Consider the following 18,698-nt stretch of genomic DNA (forward strand, 5'->3'; position numbering starts at 1 on the left):
GGGGGGTTACCTTTCTGGGCATTTTATTCTTTTAATAGAGTTGTTGGGTTGCCAGTTGAGAAACAGCAGGAAATGACGGTCAGTGGTCACAACAATACCAAGTGACAGAGAAGAGTTTTGAATTCATGAAAAACAGTGGTGAAACAGTTGTGAGCTGAGATGCTTGATGCAGATATTTATGAATTACAAGTAAAGGTTAGTCAAGTACAATTATTGCATTTGTTTCCAGGTAGAATGGTTAAGAATATCAAGCAAATTCAGAGGGACATATTTTAGAAGCTCAAACTCACACTTGTATTCTCCTCACAGGGACACCTATAAAGAACAACTCTACAGGTGCGGTTGAATACCACATGCAAGGACCTCTTCAGTACTTGGTGTGGTACCACGCTGTGGGTCTCATCTGGATCAGTGAGTTCATTCTTGCCTTCCAGCAGATGACCATTGCTGGAGCTGTGGTCACCTACTATTTCACAAGGTACAAAAAAAGTAACAGAAAATGATTCGTGTTTTAGTGTCTTATTAATCTGATAATTCAGTTTTTAGTTTATTTCAATTATGTCATCTCCCTGTATCTGATTAACTGAAGAAATAAGTCCCAGATGCCAGTGACTCCCATCCTGTCATCTATGGCACGTACCATCCGCTACCACCTGGGTACTCTGGCCAAAGGCTCTTTCATCATCACACTTGTTAAGATCCCTCGTCTCATCCTAACATACATCCATAGCCAACTCAAAGGAAAGGTGAGCTGTGAAATCATTATTATGAGTTAATAGGGAACTCCATCACACTCACATTAAGGCCAGTAAGTGAACATTTCTGCCATTTGTCATGTATACAAGTGTATACTGCTGTTGACATAACCTGTAAATTTCTCCTTTTCTCATAGGAAAATGCCTGTGCTCGTTGCATGCTGAAAGCTTGTGTGTGCTGTTTGTGGTGTCTGGAGAAGTGTCTAGCATACTTGAATCAAGTAAGTAATCTCAGGTTGGGGAAAGAAGAAAATCCAGCATACACTATATATAAAATCCCAAGCATCTATTGTAAACATGGCCATATCATATCATTTCAGAATGCTTACACTGCGACAGCCATCAACAGCACAAACTTCTGCACCTCAGCCCGTGACGCTTTCCTTATCCTGGTGGAGAATGCCCTCCGAGTGGCCGCCATAAACACTGTGGGCGACTTTGTCCTCTTCATGGGAAAGGTACCACGCAGACACTTACTATGCTGCAACTGCGCATTGAAACAACTTTGGAGTTTTTCACAGGAGATACTCCCTCAAACCAAACACACCTTAGTGTTTTCTAACCAGCCTTTAATCTGCGCTCTCAGGTGCTTATAGTCTCCTGTACAGCTTTTGCTGGCGTCCTGGCTCTGAACTACCAGAGGGACTACACCGTGTGGGTGCTGCCTCTCCTCATCGTCTGTCTGTTTGCCTTCCTGGTGGCCCACTGCTTCCTTTCTGTGTTTGAGAATGTGGTTGACGTCCTCTTCCTCTGCTTTGCTGTGGACACAAAGTATAATGATGGCAGCCCTGGACGGCAGTACTACATGGACAAGGCCTTAATGGTGAGAGGAAATCATGTATAGGGCGGTTTTTGTTATTGCTTGTTTTTTTTTTTAAAGCATTTCTTATGTGCCTTTGGAATATTGGATGTTTTTATTTATTTATTGTGGCCCAGTGGTTTTCGTAACATTAGCATTTTACAATTGTGTTGTGGTCATAGGCTCTCAGTGAATCATGTACAGTAACCGTGGCAGGCATTTTGATTAAAATCATATGAAAATTTGGCAACTCAGGAAAAAATTTTCATTTCTTGGACATTTGTGAACTTGTAGGAGGATTTTTCCCTCAAGCCTCTTTCAGATTTTTTTTTTTTTTTGAACAATATCCAAGAAGAGAAAGTGAAATAACTCTGTTTTCCCTCCCAGGAATTTGTTGAGAACAGTAAGAAAATGGGTTGGCACAAGCCAGATGATGGAGATGGACGGGAAATGAAGTCCATGGTGAGTTGGACTATCTTTGTGGTGTTATCAGTATACTGGATGTAAGCTTTGTCGGTTCAGTTGTAAATAAAGAACAAAGTTGTGAAATGCAGTGAAAATACAGATGTGTTACCACATTCATTTGTTGTGAATGAGAATCAGATGACGACAAAGTGATTAAAATACTTCTCTTTTTTCTCTTGCAGGTACGTGGGGGGACTGTAGCTTGACCAAGTGCAAGAGAGATTGCCAAAACCACTAAAAATAAAGCTTAACTCCGAGTTTACCAGCATTTCACTCCAGGGACATCAGTAAAATAACAATACCTTTTTATATAGAAACATTACATAGCTTTTGTGAAAGATGCATCAAGTTTTATTGTTTATTTTTGAGCAAGGGATTGCAAATTAAAGTTAGAAACTAATAGTTTTATAGCAATAGGTTATCTTTGTTATTGTTTTGTTTCATTAATAACATGGATGCAACAGATTCACCTTTTTCCTACCTGAGTTTTCCCTTTTATTGAGTTTTCCCTTTTAAATAATAATATAAATGGTTTAACATGGTTTAACATGTTTGGTTTCCTTCTTTTAACAGTGTTAGCTGTAGTTTGAATGGCTCAGTGTACATTTTGAAATGGATAACTATGTTTTGTTAAGGCTGTTGAAGTTGTTTATTACTTATTAAATTTTATACTTAAATAAAACACAGCGTTTTATTGTTTGATCTTTTGTTCACATTGATAAAACCCTGTAGAGAATAGATCAAACACGATCTACTGTTTCCTCTTCAGCCACAGTCTACTGCAGGTCATATCTTTGAATCTCTACCTTGATGTGACTATGAAATCCCTCCATATTACATCACCCACTTCTAGCCAGCAGGGGGAAGCAAGTTCATTTAAAAATAATCACAATGTTAGATTTGTCATTATCTTCATTGCAAGGAGCTGCACAGTAAGTGAGAATATTGTGCAACATATAATTGATACACAAATGGAACCCCAATTAAATATTTTGATTTTAGCGTACTCTACAAAAGAGTGTTTGTAGGAGTCCTTGCTCCAAAATCTCAGCGTTAACTGCCATAAAATGTAAAATTATATAATATACTTGTATAATACTTGTATAATATCACTTGTGTAGGAGACTAACATATGCTGAAATAGAATTCCATGGTAAGGATTTTTAACTTGTGTGAAAAAGTACAATTGACAGTCCTAAACTGCAGCCCAAGACATTTCAGTCTGTTCAGCAAAATTAACTGTTTTTTAATTCTAAGCTGAGTTCAACTCTAACACAAAGTGTAACGTATTAACATTAGAGATTACAGTCTGCTGACTAAATTCATTGAGAAAAACTGTTGCACAATGAAGCGCTGGCATTAACAAAAAGAGCAACTTTGCTCCAAATAATCAGCTGTAAGGTGTTACTTCAACCACCTGAGGGCAGCAAATCTCATAAAATGACTGACATTTCCACTGTATATGCACTACAGATGTCATGCCCTTCAAAAACAATGAAAACAAAATTACATTATAACCTCATACCAGGAATTATAGGGTCAGGGTTCTCTGAATCCACTTATGGGAAATAAATTGGGTTGACATTTTGATTTGTCATCACTTTTTAGACATCTTTCCATATTTCATGACTTGATTTTGATTTGATTTCCAAAAGACAAACCCTGAATGACATCACGGGTAGTTAACTTTTGTTTGAGTTTGAGTGGAAGAAAATGAAGCCTTTAAGTTCACCCCATGGAGCTGGTTTTGGATGAACTCACTTAGATTTGATTTCAATTGTAGAAAGAACACCATGAGTGTGTTCAGCTGCTGGATGAGTCAAAAATTTGATAAAAAATTTTGTTCAATAAGAACCTTAAATTATTCCTTGTTCTTAAAATCTTGTTTTATCTGTTCAGTGCTTTAATTTGATAAACGCTGAGTTATTGAATCATGTATATTTAAGTAGAAGCTGGAAAAATTAACATCTAAAACTTTTGACAAGTAGATGAAATGTATGTGTATTGTTACAACTGACCCAAATCTTTTTGTAGGTATCTAGGTATTTATTTTTCACCACATATTTTAAATCCATGTACATACGCAATTGGGATTTTTTTGTAGCTGTTGAAGAGTATGTAAACACATTCTGAAGTAAATACAGTATCTAGAATGTATGAAATTTACAGGTAAATTACTAAAGTCACCTTGTAGATTAGATATGTTTATGATCAACATAAAGTTAGAGTTAGACTGGCCTGACATAAATCTGTTTTCCCATGAGTGACTCCTCAATCTACTAATGTACAGATTACTGCCTCAACCCCTCCTGTTCCTTTCCAATCCACTATTGACCAGGAAAGAATCAAGCCACTAAGCAGTTAGAGGTTATTGATGGGAAAGCTCTCTCTGCGCACTGCTGTCTGCCTCCATAAAACTCAGAAATTGTGAGCAAAGCGGCCAGACTCAGACATTTGCAAATTAATGGCTGGAGTTTAATGAGCCAAATCAGTCACTTTTCACTTCTTATGAAAGGCACATCCTCTATAACATTTTTTACACATAGAAAGGTGACAAATTAAAGGAACAACCTGGCTTGAGGCTTACTAAGACACCACATCAGTGAATTATTTACAGAATCTAAAGAAAGTTCTAGGGGTCCTTTATGAGGCTTTAGTGGTTATTGAGGAGGTTCTTGGGATTGTTTAAGACGTTTTAGTGTTCGATGGGAAAGTTCTAGAGGTCCTTTAGGTTGTGTTATTTAGAAGGTTTAAATGGTCATTGAAGAGGCTCTATGGAGGGTTTTAGTCGTTAAAAAGGATCTAGTGGTCCTTTAGGAGGTTGTAGTGATCAATGAGGAGGCTCTAGAAGTCCGGCAGGAGTTTTTAGGGGTCTTTTGAAGGTTCTAATGATCACTGAGAAAGTTCTACGTGTAGATTTGATCGGTTTAGTGGCCAATGACTCCTTTAGGAGTCTTTGAGGTTTCAGTGTTTTTTAAAGAGGTCATGGAAGTCCTTCAGAAGGTTTCTAGTGGGCCTTCAGGATGTTCTGGTCTTGAGGGGATTTTAGGGGTCCTCTAGGTTCCTATAAGAGATTCTGTGGTGATGTGCTTGACAGCCTTTCCCACTACCACCAGCAAAACACTAAATGAGGGCATGTCCTGTAAGAGCACTGTTCATCCCTCCAGTAGAGTTCAATGCACTTTATGAATTTATGACAAGGAGCACTGAATCACATCAGCTAACACACTTTGGTTTCTTTTCCTTTCATTTTTCCCCCCATCTGTGTATTTTGAAATAATACCATATAGATTAGATTTCTTTGAATTACACCATATTTTGTACTCTGTGGGGTTTTCAGAATTTTATATATATATATATATATATATATATATATATGTTTTTAATCTACAACAGAAAGTATCTGCAGGGAAATTTAAAATTTATTGTGGCTTCTCTGAATAAATTTTAAATGAATATAATGTGTGTTTTAAGAGCCCTTTTTGATATTTTAAACCACACATTCTGAAGTGTATGTGCATTTTATTTATTCATTTGGAAAATGCACACTGTATATCATCCTACAGTGTTCTCAGCACAGGAAGTGTATGAAATAATCACTTGCTTCATGACAGAAGGTCTAAATAGTTTACAACCATTAAACCTGTTCCTGTCCCACGGCTATAGGCATAGGGATGTCTATTGTTAGTGCTGACTCAGGCACAGTAACATGAGCCCACTGTGTGTCTGTGCCAGAGTGTGTATTGACCAACAGTGACTTAACCATTAAGGTGAGCCATATTGCCTCTTCAGCAGCTCGCTCGCTCAGCTCAGACCTTTTCAATGGTGTTTACATTTAGTGCACAAGCAAGACGTGAACAATGAAAACCGGCCACCAGTGCAAACAGTAAAGAGTAAAGAGGTTATAAATCCCTAGAGAGCAATGACACGGATCATAATCATTATCATCATATAATATATTATGTCTAATAACACACATACAGTAGGTGATTACACCTCACACAGCAACAATACCTCCTGCACCAGAGTGTGGAAGTGATAAAAGAACCTGCGTCACAGAGCATTGCTTATCCAAGAAACCTGATTTCCGAATATCAAAAGTGCTTCCTGCAATTTGAGGCATTTCCCATCAGTGCTCAGTCAGTCTGTCTCCCCACACACTGGCAGATCACTTTTTACTGTTGGGTTGTCTCCAACAACAGGCTTCACTGTGTGTGGAAATTAGCCAGTGAGATGGTATCTCTCCACATTTCTTTCATGGTCAGCACATACAGGCGGAGGATTTGATATTTACCCAGGGACTTCCCTATCTGGAGCTGCTGACAGGTTCTTTTGCCAACATACACACACACACACATTTACGCATTGTGTGAGTTCCTGCAGCCTGCTTACACTGGAGTGGATTTAAGAAAGAAAAACTGTAGTTCTCACCTCGAATAAAGGGCAACAAACTTTTTTCCAGGTCAGTGAATGTACCTTTTTCCTGTACTAATTTATTTAGTGTATGACTTTTGCTCTACACGTATTTACGTGAGCTCTCATGTGCTGTGTGTATGCATGCATGTATGGTGTATTGTGTGGGTGTGGCTGTGACTCATAAAATATTCACCTGTTCTTCTCCTACATAATGCAGTAATGTTCTTGCACACTGAACTCATTGCCTACAAACAAGCAGAGTTTGTCACTCCTGACCACTGTCAGCTATCTCTGCTTTTGAATTAAAGTCATGCATAAATACTTTCAACTTCCACTTATGGCAGATGTTGTGTCAACTAACTATATACCTCAACAACAGCTGTCCACCTTAAAGTGAGAGACAAGTATGGACCTCAACTTTTATCACACGAAAACCCCCCTGCAACTTCTCTGTCTTTCCCTAAATATAAGCACGCTACAGAGAACTGAAACATTAGATATAGAACAGGAGTGTGTGGTCGCACAGCAACAAGAGCTGTCTGCATGTATTCTGTCCTCTAAGTAACATGCATGATGACACAGTCAAGCAGACATTGGTCAATATAGCTTTTATTTCAGCAAATCATACATACACTGTAAAAAATGCATCTGTATCATAACTTTTAAACACTATCAGAGCTGTGATGACAGTGTGTGATTGGCTGAGAGTGGCTACAGTGTCTGAGGTCATTAAAATGATTTGCATGTCATCACACTCATGAAACAGCACACTTTGAGACTGAAATGTTTTCCAGTTCGTAAAGTGAATTGAAATTCCAAGTTAAAAGGAATGGGGGGGGAGGATAAAATTATAAAAAATAATAATCATAATAATAATAATCATAATAAAAGGACTTTTGGACAGTTAAATGGCACTTTTCAGGTCTTAACATGGAATTTCAACAGATGTTTGATTCAAAATGAAGCCTGACAGCAGATTAATAATTGAAAATTAATATAGTACAGCAGGTCCCAGGTCTGCATAACCAGCCACAGGACTTATCAAGAATACACAAATCTTGGATGGGTTTTAGTTTTCAACCCTGACAGATATACACTATAAGTAGTTAGAGCAGATCAGGTACAAATCAAGCTTTTGAAACAAAGTAAAAGCAAAACACTGTAAGATGATCGTCTTTTTTCATATAAAGCTGTCTAAACCAAAGCTTCCTCTAGCCAGTGTACTAATATATAAAACATTTTCAAATCCAGCAGAATCTAAGTGTTTACTTAACTGCTAAGTATCTCTGTGCTTCTCTACATTCTAGCTATCCTATGTTGATCTGAAATATGGCCTATGTAACACCATTGTAAGAGAGACCCAAAACACAAGCCATACCAAAACCCAACAAGTATCTGAGCTTGACAGTAAAGCCACTCTTATGCATTGTCATGACAAGCTTAAGTCAGTCCAGTAAGCATGTGTCTCCAACTACTACTGCCATCTGTCCTCACCAGTACAAGGCACACCTTCCCCTTTATCCCCTGCCAGACATAATCAACAGGTCTGCATGGCTCTGTGGTTTTATTACTGTGCAAGAGATTTGTTCTGTTACTGTGTGCTCAAACCGCGCTCAGGTCCAAGACTTAACTATATATCTGAAAATGTAAAAACACCACGTTTTCTCCTTTGAGCTCACTGACCTATTAAAGGTCAGTAAACATTTTTATCACACAGATTTGTGGCTTAAGCAGTTTATGACTATATAAGCGTAGTTTCATCTGTACACGCTTGGGGGAATTTCTCAACCTCAAGCTCTGTTCTGTTCCTCTGTTTGAGTTCCACAAAGGTTTAGCCTCTGGTTCTACAGACTGAAACAACATCACACAGTATTAGACATGCTACGACAAATCTGTTTCATCTTCTGTATTCATCCAACGATGGATTAGAAAAATAGATAATAATAATATTTTTTCCCCCTAACACAAGCGACCAAGCAGTAATTTGTCTTTCCTTGTTGCTGGGCCTTTGAGATGATTTGACTTGATCTGTGTCTCAGTGAAAACAGCTAGCATGTCTGTTCTGATTGTTATCCAACTCACACTGTGTCTCTTTTTTTTTTTTTTCCTTAATTCTCCTAATGAAGCATGTCTAACTCTTATCTTGTTTTTCCACACAGTTACAGTCACAGTTACAAATCAAGATCAAAAGAAACCTAAAGAGTGCAATATTCTCTTATCTACATCATCAGCATCCCACCTATACACAGGAGCATTTTATAGGGAGGATAAGGAGAGTGGGGGAGGGGGGGGGTGAAGGAGAGGAAATCTCTTTAACATTGCGCCTCAGGCATCAACACACTCAGGCATCGGAGTGCTGCACAAGGACAGGACACACTAGAAGACATGGACTGTCCAATGAAGGGAGAGGTCTTTGCACAAGTGACCAAATCCAAAGCACCGAAGTGGTTGTCGAAGGTAGTCCTTGTCATATTCTCTGGTTGGCTGGCACATAAGTGAACAAGTGCCATTAACCAATCCTATTTTATACTTAGACAGGAAGAGAAATCATAAACATTTGCCAGGAGTATTGTTTTTTTTTTTTGTTTTTTTTTTTTAAATTATGAACAAACAATACACAGAGAGGAGTCCAGAGGCTGTTAGTACGATTAAGTATCTGCCTGGGGAGTCACCTAGAAACGTGCAGTTTGACCAAAAAAAAACAGTTTTCTCTTTTTTCTTTTTTTTCGTTTTCTTTTTTTTTTAAATTATGACAGGTACTCGTCATTGTCGTCATCGTCATCCTCATCTTCATCGTCCTCATCGTCCATCCCAGCCTGGTCGTTGAGGACAAACGAATCTTCATCATCATCAGTAAAGAGCGAGTCTCCGCTACCGAGGTCTCCAGAAGACTCCAAAATCACACCTAGGGACAGAAATGAAACCAAAACTTATGATTAAAGAAATAGTTTGACATTGTGGGAAATGCAGTTACTCGCTTTCTTGCGGAGAGTTGGAAGAGAGCATGAATACCACTCTAATGCCTGTACAGTAAATACGGCCATCAGCTGGTAAGCTTAGCTTAACGCATCAGGGAAACAGCTAAATTTAATAGTTTTATGATCCAAATACATTGTGGTAAGTAAGAGATTTCATGCAAAACAAAAAAGAGAGTTAATAATGCTTTGATGCTTTAACTGCAAATCACACTGCATCTCTTTATTCTTTTACACAAACACACAAACTCTCACATAGACTCTCTGTTCTCCACAGTGTTTTACCTACCACAGTCTGCGGGGCCATGGGTGCGTGAACCAGCCACCTCATTGCCATAGCGATCCACACACCAGCACTGTCCACTACTGCTGTGACACTGGTGGGACCTGTAGTAGCCCTCCTCATCACAGGACGGCAAATACTGGCCTACACATACAAGCCAAAGCACACAGACACACACACAGTGAGTCAGGGTAACGCCCATTTGAGTGTGTGAGTGTGTGTGTGCGTGCGTGCGTGCGTGCGTGCGTGCGTGCGTGCGTGTGTGTGTGTCTCACCAAGGAGCTTCTTCCCTGCTTGCTTCTTGTTGATACTGGACAGCTCTGCTTTACAAGGGGAATCTGAAAAGAAGAGACAAGGGACTCTGGTAACAAACTGCAGAAGTCTGCTGTTCTGCGAATGCATCTGTTTGTGTGAACTTTGCCTCTTTTGTGTACTTTCTGCTTTTGTCATGATGTTTGTTATCCTGCTGTCTCTGCTTTTACAAGTGCAGTGCCGGTGACTCATCAGTAAATGCTGTTTCTTCAGGACCAAAAAAAAACTAATTTCGCATCCTGGGTCTCGCACAATAGTGTTTCAATGCAGTGCATTCTATTGTATTGTGTTGCATTTTATTGTATATTACAGATTGGGGTAATGTATTCTGTACATGTCAAGGGAGAATATGACATGCTGGTTGGCTGGAAGGTATTATAGGTATTATTTCTATGCCAGGAGAAGTTTATAAGTTTATAAATGAGAGAAAAGTTCTGGTGTATCGCAACTTGAGATGTCTTTTTTCAACTTTGGCCATGATTTCCATTGGTATTGACATCACTGGGCTCAAAGTAATTGCTGAAATCTGGGAAAATGGTGACATTGGAACAGTGAAGTCTGACAGGGCAAAAAGATCAGGCAGGTTGTAAACAACTAAACCACTTTATATGGAGGCAAAACCCTTCATGTTGATAATGACAGGAAAACTGTATCTATGACGACAACTATGGTACGTATAGTAGGTCAAAATAAAACCAGAAAGCTGGGCGGCAGCTGTGTTTGCATGTATTGTGTATTTCCGGGTGTGAATGCATTTTAAGTGTTTGTGGATTTGCATGTGAGTGCATGTGGATACCGCACCTGTGTACCTCTGGAAGCATGTGCACCACTCAGAGCTGGTTATGACTTTGTCTGCATGTGTATCGCAGGACTTGAAGAACGCATCGGAGCATGGCTCGTTCCTGTCCAGGTAAAGGCTCTTGATCTCTGATTGGTCCAGCTGGAGGTCGAAGTTTGTGTCCAAGCGGGAGAACATCCAGCCCAGAGGATCCTTACAAATAGGTGATGCCCCTACCTCAAACTCTGCAGACAGAAGAGAGGGTAAATGTAGCAAGGTCTGAAGAGTAAGTGTGAGTGTGTTGATGCATGAGGAAATGCGTCTATCTTCTTGTTTTTTTCTTGACATATGCTAATGTCATGTGACTCACTGTTCTTCTCTGGCTTCTGGATCTTGACTCTCTTGTGGTTGCCATTCTCATGCAGCACTCTGAACCAGTCTCTCAGACGACTCACCACTTCCTTCAGGTCCGACTCACTGCACACTGAGGAATAATAACAGTAATGATTAATGATGATAAAGTGATGCTTTATTGTCCCTCTACTCCCTTATGTAGATGAGAAGTCAGAGTCAGCTACAGCGCAGCACGGCTGCCCTGGAACTTGTCACTGAAGACTTTTTAATTAAGAAGAATTTGCTGTTTATTTTGCAAAGTACTCTTGCTTGCAGTGTTCAGTCACGTGTGCCGAGAGTTGTACCTTTCTTTTCTGCGGAACTCTGCTCAGGCTGAGAGGGGCACGGACACATGCCAGAACACTTTACAGCGATCTTCTTTCCCGTGATGCACGCCTGGTAGTCTAACTTACACTGAGCAGGAGCGACAGAGACAGAGACAGAATGCATGAAGCAGAAGTGAGAGTAAAATCAGGATGTGTGTCTCATCAAGATATAAAAAAAAATCGGACTTGTGGGCTCAGATGTTTCTATTATGAGCAAGAGATGATGTGATAGTGCGAGCATCTGTACCTTGGTGGAGTAGGTGTGGCCGTCGGTTCCACAAACGGGAGAGGGGTGAACCACGGGGCAGGGTTTGCACTTTGACCCTGGACTCTGGTACAAATTGGCATCTTTAAAACTAGAGAGGAGATTCAAAAACACACACACACAAGCACTAAACATCTCACTGTATGCATATGGAACAATTACAAATGAAGCTGCGTCCTTCGTCGACATGCACTCTTTATTCTTCCGTGCTTCATTCAAAGCCAACGTTTTGCTGGCATTTTGTAGCTGTGATTTATTGTCTTGTTCTTACATCAATTTCTGAAATGAGACAAGGATTTAGGATTTATATGTGATTATTTTCCGATTTGCTTGCAATGTGTAGCCATAATTGTGTTGTTGCTAAGAATGGGAAATGAGGTCAGTATGGCGTTACCGTCCTCTGTCCAGTCTGCAGTGTCCCAGACAGACACACACACGCATACAAAGCCCATTCATATCACTTGGCAGGACTTTGTGTCCGTTGTAAGGCAGTGCCAATGCTGGGGTAATTGGACTAAACAGTAATGTCACACAACAGTCACAAGAGAGCTGGGCAACCAGTAGTCCAGCTGGAAAAACAGACAAACAGCCATCTCTCTGGTATTGTTGCTTATCATGCTGCCTGGAGAAGTGAGCAAAAAAAACAAACAAAACAAACAAAACAAAAAAAAATACGAGGGAGAAAAAACGAGGGAGGAGAAAAAAAAGTGGAAAGTGATTGTGAGATTGTGATTGTGTTCTTACCTAACTCTTCTCTGGCTGACACAATTGGCAGTCTTATAATCCTCAGCCACGCACACCTTGTGGCGGCTGCATTTGATCTTCAGACATGGGTCCTTGGCTGGATCAAGGCCTAAAAACACCAAACATCCATATTGTATGAGAACTCTTTTAAGTGTATATATGTGTACTGCTCATGTGTGCGTGACCAAGGTGTAGCCTCCCTATTTGAAGAGCTTCCTAGAAAGACTGAGCCCATGAACGCAGACAGAGAGGAAATGTCCCCAGGTTATATTTTGCTTTTGTTCTTTGAAATTCTAGATAGATGATTCCTAGTTAAAGCATGTATTTCCTTTCATTTCAACAGATCCAAGTGATGTGGACATGTGTTAGAGATCTGTGTGTGTGTGTGTGTGTGTGTGTGTGTGTGTGTGTGTGTGTGTTAGGTCTAGCCACAATCTCTCACACTATACTGCCAATGTCTCTCTCACGCTGAACTCAAAGCCATAATACCGTTAAGTATCCTCACAGCTAAAAACAGATGGAACTGGTTATAGAGGTGTCTTCTGAGCTTACATCAGCCTGCGCTAAGTGTCAGTCCCCCTGTGTGCTCTTGTCCTGAGATCCTCAAACTGATCTGGTATCAGATCCCACAGCTGAGAGGCACATTGGGCTTTCAAGGTAAGAGCGGATTTAAGATCTGAATCTGAGGCAGTGGGTGTGATCTTTGTTGTCAAAGACAAGCTAGCTGTTACTGACCGCTCGTCAGCATCCAGACCGGCACCTATGAGCACGATCTAAGAACCTCAGCTGATCTCAGAACAGTTTGTGTATGACCTCTGCTCTAAAGAACCTTACTGTAATCCCTGAGCAGCTTTGGCAGATTATCCTGCCTCCATCCTCCAACGCACTATCTAATGCTATTGTTTCCCCGACATGTCTGTGTGTGTGCATGTGTGTGTGTGGAAGGCATGTGCGAGTGCGTTCGAGGATACAGCGATAAGGGAGAGTGAATGTGCTCATGTCCTGGTGTGTCTGGATGTGTGTATGAGCTTATCACAGTCTGTAATACTACGAGAAATGAAGCGGATCGAAGAATAGAAAATCGCCTTGTTGATGTTCGCTACATAGATCGCCTGCTTGGTGAAGTGAAAAGAATCAGTGATGGCTACAAAATAACAGACGTTCATAAACATACGACATTTTGTAAAGTTGTCTGAATGTGAAATGTTTGCACAAAAAAAAAATGTTGTACTGTATTTGACATGAACTCCTCATTGCCGCTAAGTCTTGATGCTAATTGGTCACCACATTTCAAGAAACATGTTTTAAAGCATCTAAATTCCAGGGAATAGACAACATTTAAGTGAGACACATGATTGTTTGAGGAAAGTAAATCTAATGTAAAAAGAAATGCTTAACAAAATTTGGTGAGTTAGGCCATGCACCAAGAAACAAGTGATTTGATTTTTAGAGTGGATGGCGTGATCATGTGGCATCCGTCAAGCACAAAACTTTTTTGCTCATGACTTTTACATTAAATTTGTAAATTTTGTTTCAACTGCTGCTCTTCTGTTTCATCCACTCTTAACTGAGTTTAGTGCATAACATATTTGGAAGAAACTTTTTTTTTTTTTTGATATGTCACACTCTGTTCCTATAACTGGTTGCCAAATTTTTCCTGGCATGACCTATTTGAAATAAATTTCCATAATTCTTAAATGCATCATACAAATAAAAAACAAATGTAGTGTCATGCACATACTGACTTTGAGCAATCCTGCTAAATTTGAAGGTAATTCACCTGTGGGCGGCATTTTGGGCACCATAATACATTCAAGTGGCCATAGCTCAGTGGCAATAAGTGTGACTCACTGTGAAACTTTGTACAGCTCTTGCTCAACCAGCCCTGATCTATTCTCCAAAAATCATGACCACAGCCAGCCAATCACCATCACTGTGTATATTTTGATACAGATACATACCCATATGTAGATTAAACATTTTAACTAAACATTTTCTATTGAAATTGTTCAGCTTTGGAAGTGATATAACTTCTCTTTGTCCTTTCTAGTGTGTGTGTGTGTGTGTGTGTGTGTGCGTGTGTGTGTGTGTATGTGTGTGTGTATGTGTGTTTTTAAATCACAACAGAACCAGCTCTCTCACTCACACTCACCTTGATCGAAGGGCTTGGATGGAGTCCATGTTCCAGGCTCCTACAATAGGGTTAACCAATATATGAAATCATGAAAACACTGTTCACCTGATACCTAGAGTAAATAATATATGACAGATACAAGACTAGGCAGTCATACAAACCTCCACTTCCTTTAGGAGAAAGCATTATGGAGACAGAGAACAAGAAATTCATTTTCATTAGGTTTGTCTTTTTGAGTGGAAACTTTGCATAATGAAATAAACAGATGGAAACACACCAACACACTGAATTACAAACACATGGTGCATGCATATATATCTAGTCCAGACAACGCTGATGTGTTGACAGCAACTCTGCTGTCGTGTGCAAAAAAGTGTGAAAAAAGTGTGACAAGGCGTGTATATATGTGTGTGTGTGTGTGTGTGTGTGTGTGTATGTGTGTGTGTGTGTGTGTGTGTGTGTGTGTGTATGTGTGTGTGTGCGTGTGCTGCTCATCCATTATACCACCAAATGGAATTGTGTGTATATATCACACATGGCATATGCACATACAACAGAGGGAGGCTCTCTTAACAGATGAACAGATTTAAATTTTTAGTAAATGCTTTTCAGGTTTAGGTTCAGGTTCCAAAAAATGCAATTTGAAGTGGATTTCAATTACTGACTGTGACAGGCTTTCAAAAAGAAAAATTAATGTCTTTAGCTATTTACAGTTAAGTGAAGGGTTTAAAGCTTTCAGTGTAAGTTAACTAGGATTTAATGTCAGGCTTCTGTCTGTCAAAAACCTTTTAAGATTTAAATTATGATCAGCCAGTAAAATCTGTTTTGTGCAGTTGAGCAGAAAAACATAAATATGACGTTTTGGAATCTAATTTACTGTAAGATGCGTCTGTTCCCCATTAACACTAAAACAACTCATGTTCAGTTGACAAGCTTTGTCAACCCGAGTTATCAAAAGCTCAAAGAAGTTGCTTTAGAGTGAGAATAAGTTCTTCAGTGCATCACAACATTGATATATTTCTTTAAATATACTGTAGAGCCAAATAAGAAACGCATTTAATCGAAAAACTACACTGTGGCTTAATACAGGATATTCCTGGAAAATGTGTATTACTTGCAGTGAAATGTGGCCCATGCTCTTTCCTTTATTCCCTCATTGGTTTGAAACTGAACTGTTTTAAAACCTTCCTTGCCACAGTCAAGCCATTCAGTCCCTTGCATATGGATGTATTCTCACAATCTAAGTAAGGAATGCATACATTAGAGCCAAGTGATTTGGCATCTTTTAATAGAAGGACAAGATGGAGACACGCCCATCTTTTTCTCTGTGGCTTTACCCTCAGTCTGAATTCAGAGAGCTCACGTCAGCTTTCCTCTTATTTCTTTCTCTGGTTAGAAAGACACCGCAGAGTCTTCTTCCTCATTCTATCACAATGATAACCTGCTCTTGTTATATCTCATCTGTTATCTCATCTTTTTTGTCATTCACTTTCACTCATGACCACACACACACACACACTTGTTTTTGCCACTTAAGAAGTATACCATTGACTTGCAGTCACGTAACCTGCCTATAACCCCAAGTCTTACCCTAATCTTGGTTAACCTTTTGGGTCTCGTGTTTTTTTTTCTTCCTAGTTCCCAGCTGGAGGCAAATCACCACATTACACCTGCGTCAACTGACTTTTGTCCCCACAGTCTGATAATTGGCTTTAGAAGTAAATGACAAAACAAAGTTACCTTACCGCAGTACAATAACTTTGCCTAAAAATGAATTAAGAAGTTTACACAACTACTTGCCTAATTCACTGATTACTATCAATTTTCTGGTTTAGTAGTAGATTATTATTATCAAAATTCTAATTGAAAGCTCACACACATAGCTTTGGCAACTAGTCATTTATAGTAAGTCAGAAAACAAGATATTCTCTTTCTCTCTCTCTAGCTTTATTTGTCTCTCTGTCTTGTGTGTATTCACTCTGTGTGTGTGTATGTGTGTGTATTCACTCTGTGTGTGTGTGTGTGTGTTGACTCATTCCGTTCTATATGCCAGAACAAATAGGAAAAAGGAGGGAAGTAGGGGGAGAAAAAAAGTCTTCTCAGGATAAATCCCATAGTGAGTCTGCACAGAGATGAGTGTTTTATCCACCCAATAAAGGCTCTGTATTGTAGATTTGCACATTCTGATGTTGTGCAAATCTCCACCAACAGGATGTATCAAATGCAAATTAAAGGTAAAATTCAGAAGCAGCAGTGGAAACACTGTCCAAGAGGCTCTGAATTCATCTACCTTTGGTTTTCTTTGGTGTACGGTTCAATAATTTTCTATTATTTATGCTACAGTATATGCCACTGTGGGTAGAAACAACAGATATGAATTGTGAATCAGTCACGACACAGGGAGGCCATAGTAACAACAATTATAAAGCAGTTGTCACTTGTTTTGCAGTTAGAAAATAAAGAACCGCAAAGCTGAATGTGCTTCTGAAAAGGTCTTTTGCAAGTGAACACTTAAAAACAATCAGCCAGGCGTATAGAGGTGTGAATCATTCAAATCACAACTCAGTCTTTGCCCTAACAGTGCTTTTAGTTGTCGCTTGTTTCACTTTTGTAAATCGAAACGGAATTCATCAGGTATGAGATACAATCGTAACATGGATCCTGTAATACAATGACAGTTGCAGTTCTACCATAAAAAGTGATGGTGACAGTACCAAGTTCAACTTTTCAGCACTGGCAGGGCAGGAAGTGTGTGTGGGCATTTGTGCAGGTTAAAGGTTCTAAGTGAGTAAACAGGGGTTTACGTATTTATAAAGATGCAATACTACAGTATACTATACTGCTCAGTACAGTTCAGATTGTCTTTGGTATAAATGTTGGAGCAAACTAAAGTGTTGTCCTCAGGTCTGCAAAGTGTTAGAAAGATTCAGTGCTGGTTGAAATTAGGTTTTATAGGTTAGTTATCTTCCTGCATTGCTTCATTGCAGTCTTCCACAGTATACAAGTTTTTTTAATTAATTTTTGTCTATTCAACAAGCTGTCAATTTTTCCTCAGGAAGCTGAAGTACATTTAGACCTTGAACTTGTTATGTATGTGAGGTGCAGATTCAGTAATGTTTGTTTCCTGTATTGTCACCCGCTAAGGAAACAGATGCAATGACAGAGTTACTGAGCTGCTTTTCATGACAATGAACCATGCTTTCTTCTTTTTTTTTCTTGCATATACAGTTACTTGACTCAAACATTTCATATTAACTGTTGCTGAATCTAAAATCTATACTCTTAAATTTATACTTTGAAAGGTTGCATATTACCTTTTCACAGTAAAACACACAACTCGACTAGCCTGAGCTGATTATGCAGATCTTAATGGGGATCTTTGGATATCTATGTGTACAGGAGCCTAGTAGTTTTTCAAAAAGCATGACTTTAACTGTCAGGAGTGTCTGTCTGTCTCGCCCTTTGTGCTCTATAAGGTGAAAAGGGTCAGCTCTGGCTTTTTCTCAGCTCGAATGAGTTTCTCCCTCTTGTCCTTGATTGCTGCCCTTTCTCACCTTATGTACCTTCTCTTCAGATTTGGAATTACGCACATTAAATACTGCAAGATCTAAATAAGAAAAGAGCCTGTATTTTTTAAACTTAACAAAGATAAAGCCAGATAGCAAGGTACTTTTTTTTTCTGTTCAGGATGGTTCCCTTCTAGCAGTGCAGACTGTGGAGACTGAATAATGAGAACATTGCATTAATGGGGCCAGGCCCTCTAGACCAGTCAAGACAACAAAAGTGCTTGCGGTCTGATTCCTTAATGGAATCAACAGATACACGCAAACACAGAAGCGCACTAAAACACAAAACGCACACATATGCACATCCACACACACACGCACATGCACACACACACACACACACACACACACACACACACACACACACACAGATCTACACACGTGCACACTGAGCAGCCTGAACTCATTAAAACAAATTGAGTTTCTTGCAAAGGAGAATGTCTGGAGCTTCATCTCTTCACCAACACGTCCAACCTGACGTCACACT

General features: G+C 39.5%; 2 protein-coding genes across 2 annotated transcripts in view; one reads left to right on the forward strand and one right to left on the reverse strand.

Annotated features, from left to right (window-relative positions):
- slc44a1a (solute carrier family 44 member 1a) overlaps positions 1 to 2,701 on the forward strand; it is an 8,455-nt gene extending 5,754 nt beyond the window's left edge. Inside the window, exons 10-16 of the mRNA XM_023418550.2 lie at positions 310 to 478; positions 590 to 746; positions 893 to 976; positions 1,076 to 1,213; positions 1,342 to 1,578; positions 1,942 to 2,016; positions 2,202 to 2,701. Of these exons, the coding sequence (XP_023274318.1) occupies positions 310 to 478; positions 590 to 746; positions 893 to 976; positions 1,076 to 1,213; positions 1,342 to 1,578; positions 1,942 to 2,016; positions 2,202 to 2,225 (884 nt within the window). The 3' untranslated portion in view covers positions 2,226 to 2,701. The remainder of the gene's footprint in view (positions 1 to 309; positions 479 to 589; positions 747 to 892; positions 977 to 1,075; positions 1,214 to 1,341; positions 1,579 to 1,941; positions 2,017 to 2,201) is intronic.
- Positions 2,702 to 7,028: 4,327 nt separating this feature from the next.
- The window catches only part of spock3 (SPARC (osteonectin), cwcv and kazal like domains proteoglycan 3), a 16,495-nt gene continuing 4,825 nt past the window's right edge, over positions 7,029 to 18,698 (reverse strand). Inside the window, exons 3-11 of the mRNA XM_023418503.2 lie at positions 14,664 to 14,703; positions 12,512 to 12,620; positions 11,750 to 11,858; positions 11,482 to 11,590; positions 11,154 to 11,267; positions 10,807 to 11,028; positions 9,969 to 10,031; positions 9,700 to 9,837; positions 7,029 to 9,340 (exon numbers count right to left, since the gene is read on the reverse strand). Coding sequence (XP_023274271.1) covers positions 9,183 to 9,340; positions 9,700 to 9,837; positions 9,969 to 10,031; positions 10,807 to 11,028; positions 11,154 to 11,267; positions 11,482 to 11,590; positions 11,750 to 11,858; positions 12,512 to 12,620; positions 14,664 to 14,703 — 1,062 coding nt within the window. The 3' untranslated portion in view covers positions 7,029 to 9,182. The remainder of the gene's footprint in view (positions 9,341 to 9,699; positions 9,838 to 9,968; positions 10,032 to 10,806; positions 11,029 to 11,153; positions 11,268 to 11,481; positions 11,591 to 11,749; positions 11,859 to 12,511; positions 12,621 to 14,663; positions 14,704 to 18,698) is intronic.

Source organism: Seriola lalandi, unplaced genomic scaffold, assembly GCF_002814215.2.
Source record: "Seriola lalandi dorsalis isolate HSWRI2012SDOR001 ecotype SW California unplaced genomic scaffold, Sedor1 jcf7180002054582, whole genome shotgun sequence".
Classification (NCBI taxonomy): domain Eukaryota; kingdom Metazoa; phylum Chordata; class Actinopteri; order Carangiformes; family Carangidae; genus Seriola; species Seriola lalandi.